General features: G+C 38.9%; 4 protein-coding genes across 7 annotated transcripts; 3 read left to right on the top strand and 1 right to left on the bottom strand.

Moving 5' to 3' along the window:
• Positions 1-252: 252 nt before the first annotated feature.
• On the bottom strand, positions 253-1,781 carry LOC126784651 (RNA polymerase II C-terminal domain phosphatase-like 4). The gene has a single exon (XM_050510127.1). It carries the CDS (start codon positions 1,542-1,544, stop codon positions 339-341), a length of 1,206 nt encoding a protein of 401 aa, XP_050366084.1. The 5' UTR covers positions 1,545-1,781; the 3' UTR covers positions 253-338.
• Positions 1,782-8,672: 6,891 nt separating this feature from the next.
• LOC126783304 (scopoletin glucosyltransferase-like) lies at positions 8,673-10,284 on the top strand. The gene has a single exon (XM_050508750.1). It carries the CDS (start codon positions 8,711-8,713, stop codon positions 10,160-10,162), a length of 1,452 nt encoding a protein of 483 aa, XP_050364707.1. The 5' UTR covers positions 8,673-8,710; the 3' UTR covers positions 10,163-10,284.
• Positions 10,285-13,240: 2,956 nt separating this feature from the next.
• LOC126783305 (scopoletin glucosyltransferase-like) lies at positions 13,241-14,732 on the top strand. The gene has a single exon (XM_050508751.1). It carries the CDS (start codon positions 13,241-13,243, stop codon positions 14,666-14,668), a length of 1,428 nt encoding a protein of 475 aa, XP_050364708.1. The 3' UTR covers positions 14,669-14,732.
• A 1,042-nt stretch (positions 14,733-15,774) lies between these two features.
• Positions 15,775-21,143, top strand: LOC126782887 (probable disease resistance protein At4g27220). 4 transcript variants are annotated; one of them, XM_050508232.1, is made up of 3 exons: positions 15,775-16,189; positions 16,373-19,557; positions 20,852-21,143. In XM_050508232.1, exon 2 carries the CDS (start codon positions 16,396-16,398, stop codon positions 19,534-19,536), a length of 3,141 nt encoding a protein of 1,046 aa, XP_050364189.1. In that variant the 5' UTR covers positions 15,775-16,189; positions 16,373-16,395; the 3' UTR covers positions 19,537-19,557; positions 20,852-21,143. The 4 variants fall into 4 exon arrangements, with proteins under 4 accessions (XP_050364189.1, XP_050364188.1, XP_050364186.1 ...); XM_050508231.1 differs by having other exon boundaries at positions 20,517-21,143; XM_050508229.1 differs by having other exon boundaries at positions 16,373-19,562.
• The last annotated feature ends 1,419 nt before the right edge of the window (positions 21,144-22,562 follow it).

Genomic DNA, 22,562 nt, shown 5'->3' with positions numbered 1-22,562 from the left:
AGGAAAAACAAAACTGAAGCAAGAGACTACTGTAACCAACTGATAGAGTTATCATAGTCCAAAAAAGTCCAAACTAATACAGTTGGTACCAAACTACAGTTTCACCCCAAGGGTAGATCTGAGATTAGTTTTTCAATTAGGAAAGTAATTACCTTACTGCAATGAGAAGGATCTTACTAAGATAAAAAAAAATTACAAAATTTTAACAGTAAAAGAATTCTGTACTTCCAGACTTCCTGGTCTTTTCTATTCATTCTCATGTTCATATAGTTGCCACTATTACGGGTCAGGTTCAGGTAGGTCAGCCAAGTTAAGAGTTGCTCATTGTTGGTGGTTAACTAATGGCAGGGAAAGTCTTTTTCAGGTTCCTTTTGCCATGTAAAATTTGAAGTATGAATCCATTGCGGATTCACCAAAAACTTTCCTGCACTAACTGCCCAATACGATTTCTGCGTTCGAGCATCTGCTGCAACTACATGTGTGACTGATGCATCGGCTTCTGTTGTACAAGTAGCACCCAATTGCTCCGCCATCTTCCACAAAGGATGAGTTTCAGCCTTGACTCCTAAGGGGATAACATGGCTGAATACAATTTTACAGCCCTTCAAGACTTCCTTCTTACGCGATTTCAACACAGACCTCACATCCCTATCAATAATATCACACCCCTGCAACTCAGCCTCATCAAAGAATCTGGTGTGGACATCCCTAAGAACTTGAAGCACATTTGCGAGATAAGAAGAATCGCGCGGTTCATCACTATTCAACTCAGCATACGACTTACCATCACCGAGGCCAAACTTCTGGCGACTAGCTCTAAAGAAATGGTACCTAGGCACTACTATAACATTCTCCTTGTCCTCACCAGTCCATACATTCTTCGTATCATCAAGGATAACAACAGCCGAATCGCGGGCGAGTAAGGCGTCTAGACTCTTCCTATCCGGCACCGTGCTCTCACTACGCGAAATGATCCTACCCCCGAAAAGAACATTGCCGGGGTCAAGCAGCTTAACCATTTCGAGAGCATACTCTCGAGCACCCATGGTGTATATGGACAGCTCAAACATCAGATCAGCTTGAACAAGGAAATTCCTAATGAAGGGCCTAATCTTGGTCACAATCTGCTGAGCGTCGACAATGTTAACATACTGCAAACCATGAGCAGACTGGGTTTGGGTCCTCAAATACTCCTCGTCGGGTGACAGATCATCAAAGGAAGCAGTATTGAGGAGGGTGTGATCTAGATCAAGAACAAGATGAAGTTTCTTACGATTCAATAGACGATTAGTGTTTTTATTACGTAATCGTTCGATTTCATCATCCTTAAGCGCTACTCCCTTGGGTACATACCCAAATCTAAAATCAGAAGGCATGGGTTTGACACCAAGATCGGTCTCTAAACCCTTAAACCTTTTAGGCCTCTGATCTAAAAACCCTAGGTCAAAGTAATCGAAATCAAACGCTCTAGCCCTCTTAAGATAAGACCCATGAAGATTATCAATATTATTCAAAATGGGAGAGACAACATCAACACTCATCATGACGATCAACAAATTGAGATTTTTCTTTTTATTTATATAGCAATTCTTCAGACTCAAATCAAGAACAATACAAGTAAACAAGAGAGAATTGAAGAGCGAAAATGGAATTAAATTACATACACAGTACAAAAAACAAGGAAAAGAGGAGGGCTCGCTTCTTCCTGGTTCGATTCTGGACCGGAGGAGATACGGCGAAATTTGGGGGATTTTAAGAATTGCAGAGCAAAGAGTAAGAATTGCAGAGAGAGCAAAGTTGGGGAAAGAGGAAAGAGAGTGGAGTTTATATAGATGCGACTGAGCAAGCAAGGGTGAGTAAATCCCAATCATACTGGGATATGGAAAACGCGTTAAACCCATTCGGAAAAGGAACAGGCGTTAAACTTCTTTTTTTTTTTTTAAACATAAGGGCTTGTAGTCTTGTACAGCTATCTTCAAGCCTTAATAAATGAAACTATCGAGTATAAGGGGGACGTAAAACATGTACCCATGATTATAAAAATATGAAATAATATCAGATATTCTTATAAATAAGTACTCAACAAGACACCAACTAGCAAAGAGTGCGCTGATAGCCACTCTATTTGCTTTAATGTAGCGGTGACATACCAAAAAGACAACTCGACTACTGCGAAGCATAATTATCAATTGAACAACTTTCCCACTATGTTGTCGCCGGAAAATAAATCTGACGACACTTAATTTCACACTGTCACTAGGCAACAACAACCATTTAACAAAGTAATGAACTCGCCGCCTACTTAGAGCAGACAAGGCACAATGAGTGCAAACATTGGCACGAAGCCCTACTAGTCCCACAAGAAACCTGCAAGGACTTATTACTTGCAAAATGTGATACAAAACAAAACAACATAAAATAAAACATAAGCCCAGGCTAGACCCAAAACCAGGGCCCAAACCCAAGCCGACACCCACGAGATGGGAGACACCACTGCTGCCGGCAAAGCCATGAACGTTGTCACGACCCCAAAATTTCGAGTATGAAACTCTAATTTCGAAGTCATGAAAAACTATAAAACAATCTCAATAAAATCGAAATCATTTTAATGTCACAGTGGATCATTTCTGAGTTTAAAATACAACTCAGACAAACCGATTATTACAAACCAAATTTATAATTCGACATTTTAACAAATGGAAATGTATAAATCCTCACAAAATTCTCACCACAAGATAGGATAAAAACAACTTCGAGTTTTTAGAGTTGTCATTCGATTTCCACTAATCGACACCTGCGGAATTATCTCTTACACCATCAAATAGGTGCACCGGGATTGTAAACACAAACCCGGTAAGCTTTACAGCTCGTATGAGTAAAAACAACAAATACAACTCGCATAAAAATATATACGAAAATCCACATAACATCAATTATAAATGCATTCATGACTCATTAGACGGCCCATCTGGTTGTCTAATAATGTGAAAATATATACGCTCATGAGAAGTTGGGCAATTCCTCTGTTTACCCAAATGCATTTATAATACGGGTACACATGAGCGCTGGTACACTTCTGTTACCCTTCATGAGGTACACCGCCGACATTGGACAACCATCTGTTACCCAATATCAAAAATATATGGGTACTCATAAGCTGATAACCCATCTGTTACCTCATATGCAGTACCCCGGCAGACAGACTAGAGCTCTAACTGTATCGTAACTTTCGCCCGGCCAAAAGCTAGGTTCTGACATGCCAACACGTCCGAAGACTGGTCTGAACACATAAACACGTCCGAAGACAAAAAAACACGTCCGAAGACAATAACAAGTCTGAAGACCTAAACATGTCTGAAGACAAAACACGTCCGAAGACAAAACACGTTTTAACAAAACTCAATGTTAAAACCACGTACAATAATCATCACGTTATATTGTACCAATCGAATCAACATGCTCAATACATAAACCTCATCACCACAATAACTTATTCGCAACGAAATCAGGACAGTATATTATATAGCAAACTATATATATGTAACTATTTACCATTTATACAAATACACATTCCACTATATCATATACTTGTCATATTTCATCCTTTAAAATTCAGCATAATCTCGAATCTCCGCAAGGGTAGATTCGTAAATGTGAGATTTTACTCATCTTATAATATCGAGTGTAATTCCACGATTTCGAAAGTAAATCTTTTACTTAAATTATCGATCACCTTGAAAAGATAAGAAAGAATTAGAATCGTTACGTAAATTTTAAATGCCGAAACAGTAATATTATTATACTGTTAAGCAAATTTTGGTTTTACAAAATTACTGTTCACGGAGTTACTATTCACGTATTTACTATTCAAGCATTATTGTACAAATACATATTATTACGTATTTTTGTATGAGTACATACTGTTTACGTATTTCTATACGTATGCATACTATTTAATCGTAAATACGGTCTCAGTAAATAATAATTACTCATTTACCCTTTCGAAATTACTTTTACATTTACATAACGTAATTTCATTTACATTTACCGTACGTAAAATAAATTTACATTTACAGTACATAAATCACTTTTTACATCCGCCGAACGTAAAAATAAATTTTTACAAAATTACTGTTTGAATTCACTATTCACGCGCCGCCGCACGTGGCGGCGCGTGTGGCGACCGCACGTAGCGCTCACGCGCCACTCACTGTGGCAGCGCGTGGGGCCCACGCGCCGATCCTAACACCGGCGCGTAGCACGCCACCGCCGCCCCTAATTTCTTTCTTTCTTCCTCCTCTTCCTCTTCACGGCCTCACGCCGTGCCTAGCCTCTTCCACGCTACCCCACGCGCCGCATAAGGTGGCGGTATCCTCCCTCCTCCATTCCTCCTCTGATCTCCACAAATTCAAACCCATTTCAACCAAAAATCGACAACCAAGCATCACAACTATCAAGATATGCAAACCCTCACCTCAATCGAACCTTTGGACCGTCGGATCGTAGCCGGAGAACTCGAGATGCCAACGGATTTGAAGTTGAGCAGCGGCTGTGCAGATCGCGATTTCGATCGTCAATCTCGTCACATGAGGCACCGAGGGCGAGGAGGGGTGGTGGTGGTGTGGTCTCCGCGCCCTGGTTTCGCCAGCGACGTGCTTGGACGGCGGAAGAAGTCGCGGTGCTTTGGGATGTCGCGTGGGAGCTCACGGCGGTGAGGCGAGGTGCGTCGTGCTCGAGGGTCGCTGGAGTGAGGCTTGCGAGGGTTGTGGGAGTGGCGGTGCAAGCCACGGAGGGCTGGACGGCGAGATCGCCGGTGGAGGGTTTTTCGGAGGGAGAGAGAGAAGGAGGGAGGCGCGGGGGTGAGGGAAGAAGTGGGTTTCCGAAAATGGAACCCCTACTTCAGAAAAGTTTCCTTTTATACCCACCTCCAAAATCGGAAACTAACTTCCGTCGTTAATAACTTTCACATACAAAGTCTGATTAGAACGCGTGATGTGTCCACGTACTCGTATCGACGAGCACTACAATTTCTGTGAATGAAGTTTTTACAAACGAGGGACGGAGCAAAAGTCGATTCTCACGTCGCAGAAACGTAACGTTTTTCTAAATAAAAGTTCCGATAACGTTTCCGTTTTTTCGATTTCCGACGTCGCAAAGCGAAACAAACACGTTTATTGAATTTCACAAACTTTATAAACTTAGAGTCAATCAAATAAATTGTTCCGAAAAGTCGAGTTATTACAAACGTTGTCACTCCACTTAGCCAGAAACACCTGACCGCTGCAACCCATGCAACGCCAACCACCTTGTATCGGATCGCGCCGTCACACCCTGCCTTAGGAGAAACTCCAAAACAACACCACCGACGCACAAGATCAAGTTTGTTCCAAGGCCAGATCGGATTAACCGAGCCCAGATCCACACCCATGAACGAATCAAACAGAGCATCCACCAGATTGGAGGAAACCCGGTTGTTGATCCACTTGTATCCATGTCGCGATGGTGTCGCCGCCGCACTTGAAAGCCGCAGTGATTTCTCCCACTTCGTACCTCACTCGCTGACGCCGCAATCAAACTTGATCAAGAGATCCGATGACATCACAGCCTTGCCCTTGGACAACAAGACCCGTCCGACGACAGCGAAAGGCTCGCCGTCGCACAGAGAGAGAAACTATTTTCTACCGCAGGCGCGTGACACGCGTTCTTACTAAACACTTCTTTTTTACTAAACGATATCATTTTGATCTACTTCTGATTTCTTTTGATGTTGTGTTTGGGGTGCAACTCATGTTTGTTTTTTAAACGTTCAAAGTATTAGCTTCCATTATCATTTTAACAAACTACTAATAACTGTCGGAGAATATTTTGGTTTACAAAAAACTCACTTCTTAATTGATTGAACAAATTAGGACCAAAAGTTACAAATAAGGACCACATAATGGCAAGCTGTCACATGTCATAATATTTTACTTTTTTACCCCTTTTAAGCAAATCACATTTAAGAGAATTTAAAATTCATTTTCACTACCACATATCACATCTACATGCGTATCTGCTACTATCAATTAAGAAGTAGCTAGTACTGTCAACTTTGAAAATAGCTGTTATTGTTGACTATGAAACTAACAGCTACCATCTAATTAAGTAACATGCTACTGTTGAGTATGAAACTAGATGTTATTGCTGACTTGAAAGGTGCTAGTATCGGCTAGGAATGTACTTACTAGTGTTGATTATGAATCTAATTGCTACTGTCAACTGGAAAACTAACTGCTAATGTGGTTTTTTGTAAGCAAAATTGGAAATTTCCAAGTTTCTCAAAAAAATATGTGATATGGTACTTAAATAAAAGCCTATGACGTAAGGAACAACTTTATATATTGGCTCACCTCCAAATTGCTAGTGGTTTGACAAAAAAAAATGAAATTGCCGGAAAAAAAACTAAAAAATAGGAGAGAGAAACTTGTTTGATAGCAGCTTGATAATTTTCACGAAAATAGTGGTAATTTGGACATTTCAGCATTATTTAATTAATTAAGTTTGAGTCCACTTATTTTTTTGCTTGGCCTTATGTCTTAATTTGTATAACAAATATGAAAAATGAGTTTTTAGTTAATTTAATGTTGTCTAGTACTACTAAATAATTTTCTATTATCATTTTCAATGTTCATGGATAATACATTTTCTATTCTCAAAAAAAAATTGGATAATACATTTTCTAGTTAGATTATGTTTCCTATTACCACCTGGTTTCTGTTTCCTAGCTGATTTGGTGGTGTTAATGAATAAATTACTCGTAAGATGCAAATCATAAAGACACATTCACTTAAGCTTGGTGTCCATTGGACCCAAAGTCAAGAGCACAATTGTATATACCAAGACTATTGACGGGTTCCTCCATTCAGGCCTTAACAGTTCAATGATAATATATGACCTCTGATTTGGATCTATCAGGTTTGTGTAATCATAGATGCTACCAAATCAAAACTAACTATTGAAAATTATTTGCAAATTTACTAAGGATGTGGTAGTTTAAAAGTTATAATCTAACATTGAAACCTAAAGAATCCAAATATGCTCTAAGCTATTGAAGTGATACATGTAAAGGATATGTTAGGGTTTCTGCGTGCAGTGTTGTTAGGTGGCCCTCTCTTCAACTTTCTCCATCTTCGATGGCGAAATTCAGCAATTTATGCCTCCATAGCGTCAGGCACCGGAGGCGTGGCGTTAGCCTTAGCTTCTTCTCCTTCGATTTATGCCTCCATATCGTCAATCGGCGCCCCTAGTCTGGCAACTGATGATGTTTTCCCTCCCTTCCCTCCCTTCCCTCCTATTCTTCTTTCTTAGATGTTGAGATCAGGGGTTTCGGGGAGGTTGGTAGGTATAAGAGGTCAACTACCCATTAGGGGAACATAGGATCTCTCTTGTCATCTACAGATCTAGGATCCTACATCTTGGGTTAAGGCGCGGCTCTCAAGGCATGGGTTTCAAAGGAGCGGATTGACTCAGGTTGTGATGCCAGTTCGAGGGCCACCATTGTTAGACCTTGGGGCTCGGATTCGACTATGGGATCCAGGTCCGTGTCGGGAGTTGTGGGCTACAATCTTGTTGCGTTGGCATGCCTTGTCCTTCCATCATAGATTGAGGTTTATTTGGATGGTGATGGGGTGTGGTGTTGTCGGCTGAGTGGGTGGAGGCGCCATCGTCAGTCGTCGTCGTGTTGTGTCTTGATGCGGTGGAGACCTCTAGTTCATGCGGTGGACCCGATTTTGTTTTTTTTCAGGCTCACGCACACGTGGACTCATATGGTATCCCGGTGGATGGTTCTCGGTGGATTTGGGTTTCAGGTTGGAAGTCAAAATCTACGGTTTTGGTTAGTGCTAACAGGGCATTATTTATGGTCACTTTGGCCGACTACAAAGATTCAACATTGAGATGTTAGTTTAGTTTTGCTAGTTGCTAGGAGTAAATCAACTCTTAATTATTGATACTTCTGATTAGGGAGTGGGAGTTTGTTTTGTTGTTCCGTATATTTTTTTTTTTTAATATATGACAGTCCGTCGTTCTTAAAATAAAAAAGGTGTGGTAGTTTGGAAGTATATTGTAGTTTTGGTTTATAATTTTTGTCAATGTTATGAAGTTGATTAGTTAACTGATCATAATATCTAACTACATGATCCTATTTATCAGAAAGCAAACAAATTTTCCCTAAGCGTTATGTAAATACCTCTTGAGCTCGCAATTTGTTGTTGGCAGTAGTTTCTGAATACCTATATGGAATTGAAGTTAGCATCTTACTTGATTTTAGTATAATCAAAAAAAATGCCAGTGGAAACTGAAATGGTTTATGATTGGAAATTTAATTAGCGAGGGAAGAAAAAGTCGCAAGACGTTGGAGAACAAGAAAAATTATTGTCAGATGGAGAAATTGAGAAAATATCTTATATTCCAGACAAGCTTTCCTGATAATATAAAGTTCATAGATGCAGATCACCTTAGCAGCAAATATTTAAACAGGCTCAAATTGACTGGTATTAAACAATCGTAACCTATAGAAGATAAAGAACAAACAGATTTATTTAAGCTATATGTACCTTGCACGCCAAGTCAAGACCACAGTTATATACCAAGACTCTCAACTTGTTCTTCCAGTCAAGCAGCAATAGCTTAACTCTGTCTCTAACCATCTCCTGCATAATCACATAGAAACATGGATACCAAAACCAGCCAGTCTCACATTTTCTTCTTCCCTTATATGAGTCACAGCCACATAATACCAGTCATAGACATGGCCAAACTATTTGCTTCCAAAGGTATCAAAACCACCATAGTCTCTACCCCTCATAACCTGTCCCTCTTCTCCAAAACAATCGAAAGAAGCAAACTTTCCGGTTTTGAAATCGGAGTCCTTTCTATCAAATTCCCTGCTGTGGAGGTTGGATTGCCAGAAGGGTGTGAGAGTGCTCACTTGGTCCAAGGGTATGAAGACCTCCAAAAGTTCTTGAAGGCCACAGCAATGCTAGAGCAACCACTTGAGAAGCTAATCAAAGAACACAGACCCAATTGTCTTGTCGCCGACATTTATTTCCCATGGACAACTGATCTTGCCGCAAGGTTTGGAATTCCAAGGCTTGTTTTCCATGGAACAAACTTCATCTCTCAGTCAGTTTCACACCATTTGATGAGAATGGACCTCAACGAAGTGTCTGATTCCGAACCACTAGTCATTCCCAATTTACCACACGAGTTCAAGATTCCAGGAAACCAAATACCTGACTTCATGAAACAAGAATCTGAGCTGAAACGTTTTGGCCAATCGGCTGCTGAATCGGAGACAAAAAGCTTTGGGGTTATTGTTAATAGCTTCTATGAGATTGAACCAGCCTATGCTGATCATTATAGAAACGTTCTGGGAATCAAGGCTTGGCATATAGGCCCAACATTTCTATGCCACAAGGAGATCGAAGACAAGGCACAAAGAGGACTAGAGAACTCCATAAATGGACATGAATGTCAGAAATGGCTAGATTTCAAGAAACCCAACTCTGTAATCTACGTGAGCTTTGGAAGCATTGTCAAGTTTGAAGATGCTCAGCTCATAGAAATCGCTTTGGGACTTGAAGCTTCGGGGCAGCACTTCATCTGGGTTGTCAAGAAAGATCAAAAGAGTGATCATGAAAGTAATGAGGGCTGGTTGCCTGAAGGATTTGAGAAGAGAATTGAAGGCAGAGGACTAGTTATAAGAGGTTGGGCACCTCAGTTGCAGATTCTGGAACATGTGGCGGTCGGGGGGTTCGTGACACACTGTGGGTGGAACTCGACGCTTGAAGCAGTGGCTGCTGGAGTTCCGATGGTTACGTGGCCAGCGTTTGCTGACCAGTTTTACAATGAGAAGCTGGTGACGCAAATACTTGGGATCGGAGTTGGTGTTGGGGTTTCAAGTTGGGGTAGATTTGGAGGGGAAAGAGTGAAGAATGGGGCTATAGAGAAGGTGGTGAAGCAGATAATGGTGGGTGAAGAAGCAGAGGGAATGAGAAGCAGAGCCAAGAAACTTGGGGAAGCGGCACGCAATAGTGTGAAGGAAGGTGGATCATCGTACAAGGATTTGAATCGCTTAATTGATGAATTGGGGATCCATACCAAAATTGCCACACTTGAGTGATCTTTGCCACACTTGATTTTAGTCTTGGGCCTTCCAGGTTGCCGTGTGTATGATTTTGGACCATCACTTCTGCCCCACATATCCATACTATTTGCAGGTTGAATGACATTGTTGCAGATCCTCATGTAAGTTTCCTTGAGATAGCATGGTGAGACATAGTCATCTGGTTCATATATGGCACAAATTGCATGTCAACCAAGTCCCATGTCTGAAACACTAACACACACAATTGCATTATATACTACCTATTATGAGCACTACCTATTAGGACCACCTCTTTTTCCTTGTAATAAAGCCATACCAATACAACAAACACAAATAAACTAGAAACTGCTTTTTAATCCAATTGCACTACGAGTCGACAACATTTACAAACTACAAAAACTCCGATTTTGAACCCTTAATTTGAAACCCACAATCAAAACTTTTATGAATGACGACTAGAAACCCAATGACAAGCATGAATATGAAAACTAAATAAACCCTCATACATTTTTAAACCCCAGTTCTCAAACTTGTTTATTGAAAACCGTAAAACTGGAAACCAATGACCATTGAAAATACGAGATGATCAAGTTCGAATAAGTGGATGTGATTTATCATAACCAAACGAAAACTCACCATGATTTTGGATGACGTTGGTGTTGCTGACTTTTTCTGAGGATCCATACATCTAGTTCGTCCCCAACCATGCCAACCACCAGTAGAGCTTTCTGAGATTAGAATTCGGGTTTTGATCGAGTTATATATATATATATATATTTAGGATGGAGGGAGTGAGTATTCAAGTTTGAGAGTATAAGTGTAATTCTATTCTGCTGCCCATGCACGTGTGTCAAAACCGTTAGCCACGTAAGCTAGATAATGGCCAAAAGTGACGGAATTGACAAAACTGTCATCGAAAGAAAGTTAAAGGACATTCCAATTAAATTTGAAAATCGAAAGATAAAACTATTTTTAAGGTAAAGTATTAAGTGTCATAAATATTTAATCCTTATTTTTTATTTATCTCACTTTCAGAAATAATACTTGTAACTTTTGCGCTAGATCATAGTACGTTGTATCAAGTTTGACTACAATCAACTAATAAATGAAGACAAAATCCAATTCCAATATATTCAAAAGAAATTTTCACATTAAATAAATTTGATGTGTCATAGAGGAGAATAAGGAGAAGACTAATCACAACAAGTTAAAACTTGATTTGTTGTGAATTTGGTGTTTGGGAGCAGAATTGTAATTTAGGTGACAAAATTGTAATTTTAGAATTTGGCATTTGGTGTATGTCATAATTAGGGTTTTAATTCCGACACGACTCAAATCCGCACAAAATAAAACAGGTCAGTGAAGGGTCAACCCACCATGACCCATTTAATAAACGGGTTAACGGCGGGTTAACCCGCTAACACGAAATAAACCCGCATAACACGTTTAATAAAAGAATCAAACTAAATTCTATATAAAATGCGTGAGTGCATGTATACAAGCTATTTAAAATGGTAACATTATATGTATATAAGGGTTTAGGAAGTCTTTTCTCATTTTGAACTAGAATTTTGGGTAATACATTGATTTTTTTGTTTGGTTCTTGCTTGAGTTGGTTATCTTATCTAAAACGACATGATATATTTATTAAATGGGTTAAACGGGTTGGAAACAGGTAACCCATTTAATAAATAGGTTGGGTTTGAGTTTAAATTTTTGACACGTTTATTAAATGGGTTAGCTTTGGATTTACATATTATGACACGCGAGACACTTTGATCTGATACGAACCCAACCTGATACGACCAATTGACATGTCTAGTCATAATGACTATTATAATACATTTTTGAGAAGAAAACAACGCCATGAGTTAAAATTTGACCACAATATATGTAATTTTTGGGCGTCTAGTTGAGAATTTTTTTCAATGCTATCATAGCACCACGTGATAATATCTAGTGGTCTACCATTCCGATCACATTTTGACACATAAGATTTAATCAGAAAAATTATATTTAAACTATTTTGTCAAATACTATTTTAGGCTTATTTTTTAAATCATATACCTTACACTCTAATACTCTAAACCTTACACCCTAAAACATATATCCTAAACTCTAAACCTTAAACACGAAATCATAGTTCAATATCATCAATACTCATAAAAGTCATTTCATAAATAATAAAAATATGTTAAATTATAATTTTAGTGTAATAAATCCACATGTCGAAATGTAACAGGTAATGAATATCACTAGGCATTGTCACGTGATACTATGGTAGCATATAAAAAATTCTCTCTAGTTTGTTTAGAGCCTCAAATCAACCGTTTTATGCATTTACAGCATTTTATATTTTTGAATTTATTTTAAATTTACGTTGTTATAATCTTTGTGTGTTTTAGGGCGGATGTTAGTTACCATATGTTTTATTGATATTTAAGCATCTTTATACATTTCAGACCATCTATCATATTACTATTCGATTAAATAATAATTTTTATTTTATTTTGTTGAGACGTATTTCATAGTTTATCCATAAGGTTCTTTACTTGAGTTCCCTTCACTTTATCACTTGTAAATCATTCATACTCCCGTCTGCGTCAAAAACTCAAAATATTAGTGATGTAAAATTTAGACATTGACAAATCTCCTCGAGGGAATTCAAATGCGGAGAAACTTCCACGAGGAAATATGCTAGTGAAGAGGCATTTCGGTTTTCATGTCTTGATCTCCTCGAAGTAGATTCAACTGAGGAGAAATCTCTTTGAGGAAATTCAGATGAGGAGATCCTCTCGAAGTAATTCAATTGAAGAAAAACTTCAATCGAAGGTGATTTACGTGGGATGAGCAATGTGTGCTCAAATCAATACTAGTGCAAGCCTACACGATAGACAAGTATATATAGACGTATAGAGATAAAATTCCGCAAAAATGTCACACCATGGATTGACTAGTTGGTACATGAGTGCAAGTGTTATAGACTTATAGTTGAACCCATATTTGTTGACTTTAGTATCTGATTTCTGACTTCAAGCTCCTCCAACTCTGCAGCTTCATCATACTCTCAAGACGAATTTTGAAACCACCACCATGGAAGCCCAAAACCACCAGCGTAACATTGCTTTCTTCCCCTTAATGGCTCAAGGCCATGTGATCCCAACCATTCACATGGCCAAGCTATTTGTTTCCAGAGGTCTCAAAGCCACCATCATCACAACCACTGTAGATGCACCTTTCATCCTCAAGAAGATCGAAACCTCAGGTACCCATATCAACATTTTCACGATCAAAGTGCCTGCTGTTGAGGTGGGTTTGCCAGAACACTGTGAGAACGTCCACTCTGTTACTTCACCGGAAATGCAAGAAAAGTTTTGCAAAGCCACAACCTTGCTTGGACCGCAGCTTGAGCTGTTCTTGAAGCAATGGAGACCCGATTGCCTTGTTGCTGACATGTTCTTCCCTTGGGCTACTGATGTGGCATCAAAGCAAGGGATTCCGACTCTCATTTTCCATGGAACTAGTTACTTTGCCTTGTGCGCTATGCTGTGTGTGTATCTGTATAAGCCTCACAATCAGGTTTCATCTGATTCAGAACCTTTTGTTATTCCTAACTTACCCCACAAGATTGAGCTGGATAGAAAGAAAATTCCTGATTTTTATAAGGATGGAGTTGAAAATGAATTTAAAAAGCTGTATGAAGAGTCTATGGAAGCACTGAAGAGGAGTTATGGGGTTCTTGTTAACAGCTTTTATGAGCTTGAACATAGTTATTCTGATCATTACATCAATGTTTTAGGGATAAAAGCTTGGCATATAGGCCCACTTTGGTTATGCAATGAAGACGAAGATCATAAACTCTCAACTGATGATCATGAATGCATGAAATGGCTCGACAAAAAGAAGTCTAATTCAGTTATTTATGTATGCTTTGGGAGTTTATCAAATTTTGGTGATGCTCAGCTGTTAGAGATCGCAATAGGTCTTGAGGCTTCAGGGCATCAGTTCATTTGGGTTGTCAATAAACAAAAGAACATTGAAGAAACCTGGCTGCCTAAAGGATTTGAAGAGAGGATTGAAGGGAAGGGAATGATCGTAAGAGGGTGGGCACCGCAGGTGATGATTCTTTCGCATGAAGCAGTGGGAGGGTTTGTGACTCATTGTGGGTGGAACTCGACACTTGAAGCAGTGTGCTGTGGTGTTCCCATGGTGACATGGCCTCTGCTTGCAGATCAGTTTTACAATGAGAAGCTGATAACGCAAGTGCTTGAGATCGGGATTGGCGTTGGTGCTCAAGAATGGACTAGTAGAGTGGATGGTGAGATAGTGAAGAGTGAGAACATAGAGAAGGCTGTGACAAAGGCAATGGGGGGTGAAGAAGCAGAGGAAATGAGAAGCAGAGCCGGGGGTTATGCAGAAATGGCGAGAAGGGCTATTGAAGAAGGGGGCTCCTCTTACTCTGATCTTGATAAATTGATTGAAGAATTAAGGTCACATGCCATTTCTAGAGGAACAAATTGAATTTAACATGTTTATGTGTAATGTGATTTCTTTAATCTTACTATATATTGATGCCAGCTAGATGAACTGATGCCTAGTTTTTTTTAGTGAGAAATGACTATTTCATTAATTAAGGGACAAACCAAATCAAATGCGAGGCCGAAAAAACAACAAAGAGCATGGGTCTCAAACTCGATCAATCTCGAAAGAGTGATAGAAGACCAATGACCCGCTAATCTATGAGCCAGAGGCTCTACAATCGAATACAACAGAGCAACAAATATAACTAAATCACCGCACCAACTACTCATGCTTGCAAGCAATGTCGTCACCGTTGCAGCAACAAGGTAATGAGAAGTACCAAGTCCGAACGAAGATGTCCAAAAAATGGATGCCAATTGTATCCCAATGCACAAATCATATAGAAACACATCACCGAGAGCAAAAACTCACTTGAATCAATATTGTACAATTCCTCAAAGAGCTGTATCTGACAAAGGAGAACCAAGAACCAGTACCAAAGAAAATTTGGGGGGTGTTAAACCCAAGCGTAAACACCCATAATCAAATAGGTGTGTGTCTAAAAATTGATAAACTGATTTGGTGTTGTGCGTCTAAAAATCTGGAAAAATATGAGTTTTGATGACACCATTGACACCCGTGTGAGGAACCAAGACCTCCCATTTTAGACAATGCCAGTATGATCCACATAGGGATAAAAGTACACCACAAGGGTGATATGTGCTCCAAAGGAAGCAACCCGCGGTAAATAAATACTGAAATCAACTTGAAGATAGATACCTCAAATGAGCCAATAAACCAAACCCAGGTCGTGACCCAGGACCAGGCCCAGGCCCAAATAGGCAAAAACACCGTGTCGGCTGTATCCCAAGTAGGCCCAAAAAGCCGAAGAAACAGTTCCCAAGCCGAAGAACTGATGCCTAGTTAGTTAATAAACTCACCACATTACCGAAACCCCAATATCGAACAAGAATAAAATACCCATTTGGCCATTTGCTTAAAACTCCGGATTCTTTCTCTGAAGAAGATTAGAAGATTGGAAGGTTTCCAACCCCAATATCCTTTCTTTTCAGGGCATTAGAAAGATTAGAAGATTCATCCGGAGGTTATTCCAACGAAGACCCACTACCCGACCCGACTCAGACACCACCGTCCGACTGCCAGCCATGCATCTCCGCCGTTGAAGTACTTCAAGTCTGTCGCTTTAACTTTGAGTTTCACCCTTTGCAAATCAACCATCTCTTCCATTTTTACTTGGTCATGGTTGGTGTACGTGCCAGAATCCGACACACAAAGTCCACTCTTTGGTTTCGGTGTTCAGAGACTTCTGTAACTCTCCATGTGACCATGTCCACCAGTAATCCAGCAGACCCTGACAAACCGCGAAACTCCAACACATTGTTGGAGCTCCTTGTAACTTTTCTGTTCTCAGAGAAACCCAACTTGTTAAATCAACATTCAAACGATCAAACAGATCAGACCAGCTAATCTGCTGAGGAGTTCAAGCTTCCCTGATCCAAGGTTGGTCAACAGATCACATGTTTATTTGTTCTTTTGTAATCTGCATGCAACATTCGATACATTTTTAGTAGCTATGTTGTTCTATGATTTTTTAGCTAAATTTGATCTAGGTTTCATTTTCACAGATGATCTGTATCATTTTTTTTTCTTTGTTGATGTATGTATCTACTGCTTGTGTTTTAGGATATATGCTAGATATATGCTAGATGGGGGAGATTGTTTTGGGAATTCTTGGTCCAGTAATGCAACTTGGTGAGTGGATATGGACTCCTGTAAAGTGTGGGATGAGTTACATGGTTCATTACAAGAGAAATTTACAGTCTCTTGAGGATCCAGCTCAGAAGCTTGAGACGATGCTGAGTAGTCATAGAGAATCTGTGGATATTGCTGAAATGAATGGAGACAGAATCAGGCCCGAGGTTCAAACATGGCTAATAGATGCTGCCAAGGCCATGACACATGTGGCAGAACTGAATGGTGAAGCTGAAAAAGGTGACAAGTGCTTCAAGGGATGGTGCCCGGATCTGAAATGGCGTTACAATTTGGGGAAGAAAGCATTGAAGCTGACAACAACCATTAACAAGCTGGTAAAAGAGGGAGAATTTCAAACTTTTACACTTGAGGTTCGGCGAGCTCCTTATATTCATTCCTCAATCTCCACTGAAGGATTTGAAGCATTTGAAGCAACTAGACAAGCCATGGATAGAGTCATGGATGCACTGAACAAAAATGAGGTCATAACCATCAGTGTATATGGCATGGGTGGCATTGGAAAAACCACTTTGGTGAAACAAGTTGGTGCACAAGTGTGTAGAGATGAGCTCTTTGATCGTATGATTATGGTTGTTTTCTCTCAGAATCCAGTGGTGATGCAAATTCAAGATCAACTTAAAGATATGCTGGCCTTGAATTTGCATGAAACAACAGAAATGGCAAGAGCAGCTAAACTGAGGGAGAGGATCATGAGAGAAAATAAGATCCTCATAATCTTGGATGATATTTGGGACTCAATTGATTTGTCTATCATAGGAATTCCTAGCCCTGACGAGCTTGGAAGATGTGGTTCCAAAGTCATTCTTACCACAAGAAGGTTTAATGTTTGCATTAACATGGGGAATCAAGTTATGATCCCTCTCAGCCGGTTATCAGAAGAAGATTCTTGGACCTTGTTTGCAAAGAATGTTAAAAGGTCTTTTGAGTCAGAAAATATTTGTGAAGTAGCAAAGCAAGTGACTAAAGAATGTGGTGGCCTCCCAGTTGCATTGATAGCAGTTGCACGGGCACTTGGTGATAAAGACCAGCTGGAAGAATGGCAACAAGCAGCGCAACAATTGGAGATTTCCCAACCTGCAACTCCTGATGATGACGGGCATGTGCTCAAATGTATAAGGTTAAGTTATGATTACTTAAAAAGTGAGGATGCAAAATCATGCTTCTTACTTTGTTGCCTTTTTCCAGAAGACTATGATATCCCAATAGAAGACTTAATCAAGTATGGACTTGGGAAAGGGTTGTTCCGGGATGCTGCCACATTGGAAGAGTCCAGAAGTAGAGCGTGCTCGGTGATCAATTATCTTAAATCCTCCAGCTTGCTTTTGGAAAGTAGATGGGATGAATTCGTAAGGATGCATGATGTCATTCGGGATGTGGCCATGTTAATTGCAGCATGTGAATATGGTGATAGATTTTTGGTCAAAGCTGGGACTGGAATAACAGTTTGGCCAAGTAATGCATATGATGGACACTCTGCAATCTCTTTAATGAAGAACGATCTTCGGAAGCTTCCTGAAGAGTTGGTATGTCCAAAACTCCAGATTTTATTACTGCAACATAATTACAATATAGAGGAGATCCCTGAAACAATTTTTGAAAGTTTTAGTGAGTTAAAGGTTTTAGATCTCAGTCACACTGGTATATCAATCTTACCACACTCTTTGATTCTACACACCAACATCCAGGCATTATATTTAGATGTGTGTCGATCAATAAGGAATGTATCTGTACTAGGACAACTAAAGAAACTTGAAATTCTTAGCATGAGGTGTTCCTACCTTGAGAAATTACCTGAAGAAATAGGAAATTTGGGTAAGTTAAGAATGCTGGATCTTACAGGGAGTTGGTACATTAAGAGAATTCCATCGAATTTGATATCAAGGTTGTCTAGGTTGGAAGAACTGTATATGCAAGGTAGCTTTAAGGAGTGGGGGAGTAAAATTGAGGCAGAAGGAGAAGAAACTAATGTTGGATTTGATGAGTTGATTGGTCTGTCATACTTGAACATATTGAACGTTGACATAATCGACAGAAAGTGCTTGCCTCACAATGCTAGCTTGGATCCCAATTGGAAAAAGTTTAAAATATATATCAGAGGAAATGAACGTGGGCGCCTGGATAGCTCTCTTTTGGAGGTTGGTTTAGAGAGTCAGAATAAGGTAAATTCAAGAGTATTGGTCCTTAACAGAACCATTAACAGTTTGCCCGGTTGGTTTAATAATGCTGTTACCCAGAGAGTCCAGAAACTTAAGTACACAGACTGCAAGGACTTGAATAACATATTAGTGGAAGTTTATAACTATATAAATCTACCCACACTTGAGTTTCTAGTTATCCGAAATTGCAATCAAGTTGTAACTTTGATTGACACTGGAAGAGGGTTTGCAATTGCAAACAAACCAGTGTTTGAGAATCTTGAACTCTTGTGTTTAGCTTGTTTGGATAATATGATAGAGTTGTGTTTGGGGGAATTACCACAAGGGTCTCTGGGAAAGCTGAAGCATTTGTCAGTGGGAAATTGTGGAAGCTTGTTGAATCCAGCTCCATCAAATTTGCTGCAAAGATTGCACAGTCTGGAAACATTTTATATGAGAGGTTTGACAAGTGCAAGATATGTGTTTCAATCAGAAGAACAAATTGAGTTGCAAAAATTTAGAGAGCTGAGATTGTTTGATCTGCCGCAAATGGAAAACATATGGATCGGTCCTGTTGGTTATGCAATTTTCCGTAATCTTCAATACATGGAAGTTGGTGGATGCAACAAATTGAAGTATGTCTTCACAACTGAGGTGTCACAAAGTCTCTTACAATTAAGGGTGCTTCTTGTACGTGACTGCAGTTGTTTGGAGATGATTATTGGAGCAGGCAAGAAAACTATAGTGGACAAAATAGTTTTGCCACACTTAAATCACTTGCATTTGATTAATCTTCCGCAGTTCACAAGCTTCTACACTGAAAACAATGAGATTGAATGTCCGTCATTGCAAGCCTTAAATGTGTATGATTGCCCGCAGTTTCGACATCTCAATTACAACTTCCATGGCAGGAATCCGGTCAAAATTGATACACGGTGAACAATCACATCTGAAATTGCTGTAAGGTGTGTCTCCCTGCTGCTTGTGTTATAAACTTCGTTTTTTTTTTGGCTTTCCTTTATACAACAGTTTCGCTTACCTTCTTATTTGCAGCCTGATAATAAGATAAGTAACATCTCCCATATTCTCCGCCATATACCACAAATTAGTTAATAAAAGTAGACTTTCCAAGAACAGAGACTGACTAACATGCTCCAAATAAGAAACAATCAAAGCTACTGCTGATAATATCACGCTATATAGAATGATAACAGTGTCTTTTGTTTGTATGTTTGTGCAAACAGTAAAGTCCCAAAGACATAATTGGTTATTTGTAAACTATAGTGCAATTTGATGAAACATAATTGGAACTTTGGAAGCATGAAGAAGTTATAATCCAATATTTAGCAACCCAACAGCTGTAAAATTTACCTCAAAACTAATGAAAGGTAGGTAGCGTAGAATCCTTATCAAACGAGTTGGTATATCAGAAAAATATCACATTCACCCACAATAGGATTACATTGCATGTATGGTGACTATATACTAGAAGAGCATGGATAAAGATCATAGAGTAGGAAATAGAAATTGATTCCTACATATCCTTGCAAACCTGATAGATATAGATATGAAACAGATCTCTTGGGACAGACAAGTAAGTAATCTACTATTTAATCACGGTAAGTTTTGTTCTTAACTTCTTATCAATACCAGCTGTTTACATCCAAATTGCTCCTAGAAAACAAAGAATCATAATGTTTCACTAGTAGAACAATAAAAAGTATAATGAAATGAATCTTAAGCAGATAAATATTCAGTTGGGTTCCCTGAGCCAAACATGAGCTGCAGTGATATATGTATCGTTATGGAGTTGAGTACTAAACCTCGTAACAAGTTTATTTCCTAATGAGATCAGCTTCTTCTGAAGAAGAAAAAAATGTTGAAACTAGCTGAACAAATCTTTTCACGTATACCTACAGGATCAGGGACAAAAGTACCAAAATTATTATAACACCCAACCAAATCCAAGTTGAAGGACCTTCCATAAGTTTGGTGTCACAATTCCACCGTTGTATGTTCATGAAGAGCCATGAGTTTAAATCATTCCAGACAACGTCCTATCCAGCATTGTTTGTCAAGGGTTTGAGAGCCTATTTGAAGTTTAGCCTCCTACTATTATTTTTCTGTGCCTGATTTACATGTAGTGCACATGTATTTTAATTAAGAGCCATTTAATGATTTAATTAGGTAGTTGAGCATAAACCGAAACTTGCATTGTGTTCTACTAGCTTATATACTTCAATTTCGAATTTAGGTGTGCAAATGAGGAAGGTGGCAACCCACGGTCCTGATGAAAATGGTATTCAATTGGCTTTTCACTCTTGGCAAGGCTCTCTTTTTTTGTTTGGTTTTCAATTCGTTTGTATTAGATTCATAAATATGATAAGTGCCCTTATGTTGATTTAATTTTGTGTGCATTATGATGTTCCTGTCCTGTTTATTCTCAAAAAGAAAAATTATCCTGTTCTGTTTGGTAAGGCCTGAACTTAAGTGGACTGATCTTTTGGATCTCATGTATAGATGATCTGTGAGATGTATACGTGATATTTGAGATGTATACAGAAGCCATATTCTATTAACTTTGTAAATCTGTTTTTTGTTTCCTTACATTTTGGCTTGTTTCTGCTTGTTGAATACCAAATCCAGCTCATATGTGTAGTTTTGTAAATTCATGTGTAGTTTTGACTCTGTAGAAGAAGTGTTGAACTTCGGATCCAGAAAACTGTACGAGCTCTGTCAGCCTTTTCTCCCAAATTGCTGAAATTAGAAACGCAAACAAAGTTCTAGAGTTGTATATTGAGATTAGAAGTGGTATATGAATAATGTATGATAGTAGTCATAGTACTTCAGTGTCATACTACTCGATGTTGATACCATATATCTGAGAATCATAAACCCCCTTTATAGCTGATCCTATACAAAAATAAACCATGGTTAATGGAGAACACATGAACAGTTGAACACAATCCAAATACTCTCCGATCGATCACGTACTATGCAATTTTTTACTTTACATTCCTTCAATATAGGCTGATCATAGGGTCATAGCTGAAAATTTCTGCATCATGATTCATGACTTAGTTTACTATCACTCAAATTTGTCTGAAGAAATCAAGAATGAACGATTCCTAGCCTACTCCAAGAATTCTTACTATTTTGAATTAAGCACATTTTACTTCTTTTCTTCCTTCTAGGCTTCTAGCTACACAGTACAAGACATCTCTCCTTACAAGTCAACTTTCGGCTATTTCCTCTATTATCCGATCGATCAGTTTTGGTTCTACACTTTCTAGGTAGCTATCATCCTCAAACCTTTTTTTAATCATTATTAAGTATCATCCTCATTCCTCAAGTTCGATCTTCAAACAACGTCCAAAAAAGTTGGTAACTCGCTCGATCATAAAAAATGTAGTTAGCAACTGATTTCCGTCAACTCATTATATGTTTTGAAGTTTTGTTAGATGAATTGATGGCTTGTTCTAATTGTTAACAACCGAACTCGATTGTCGACTCGGAACTTCCGACTAGCCAAAGTGAGATGTAAACTAAGTAAAATACAACTAGGCTATCTTCAGCCCCAAATTTGGAGAAAAGGCAAAGAAGAGAGAAATTTTGTGTCTCTGCCTTTGAGCTATCGTAAGTAGCTCTCTATGTTAGGTTTTAGCCATCACCTCTCAAAACTGGAAACAAAGCTCTCTATAATTTAAAACATTCATTTTAGCTTTTAAAGAAGCGCATAGGGAGTCGTAGCTCATATCATGTGCAATATAAGTGCAAAATCAGCTTTCATTCTACGAACGCGTAGACATCATTCTTCCATATATAATCAGTAGAAGGTTCCAACGTGGTGGAGAATCATTTATACGGTTGTATGTGTAACTACTAGAAATTAAGAAATTGAAATGAAGCAGTGAAACATTTACATCCCTCATCTATTATCTTGAAAGCTACATTGTGGTCCTTCC

This window comes from Argentina anserina, chromosome 2 (genome assembly GCF_933775445.1).
Source record: "Argentina anserina chromosome 2, drPotAnse1.1, whole genome shotgun sequence".
NCBI classification, from domain to species: domain Eukaryota; kingdom Viridiplantae; phylum Streptophyta; class Magnoliopsida; order Rosales; family Rosaceae; genus Argentina; species Argentina anserina.
The sequence above is the reverse complement of the archived record's forward strand: the minus strand, read 5'-3'. Positions and strand labels throughout refer to the sequence as shown.

What these genes read in the sequence shown, in the direction of transcription:
- LOC126782887 (XM_050508232.1), top strand. Translation starts at nt 16,396, where the DNA reads ATGGGGGAGATTGTTTTGGGAATTCTTGGTCCAGTAATGCAACTTGGT.
- LOC126783305 (XM_050508751.1), top strand. Translation starts at nt 13,241, where the DNA reads ATGGAAGCCCAAAACCACCAGCGTAACATTGCTTTCTTCCCCTTAATG.
- LOC126783304 (XM_050508750.1), top strand. Translation starts at nt 8,711, where the DNA reads ATGGATACCAAAACCAGCCAGTCTCACATTTTCTTCTTCCCTTATATG.
- LOC126784651 (XM_050510127.1), bottom strand. Translation starts at nt 1,544, where the DNA reads ATGATGAGTGTTGATGTTGTCTCTCCCATTTTGAATAATATTGATAAT.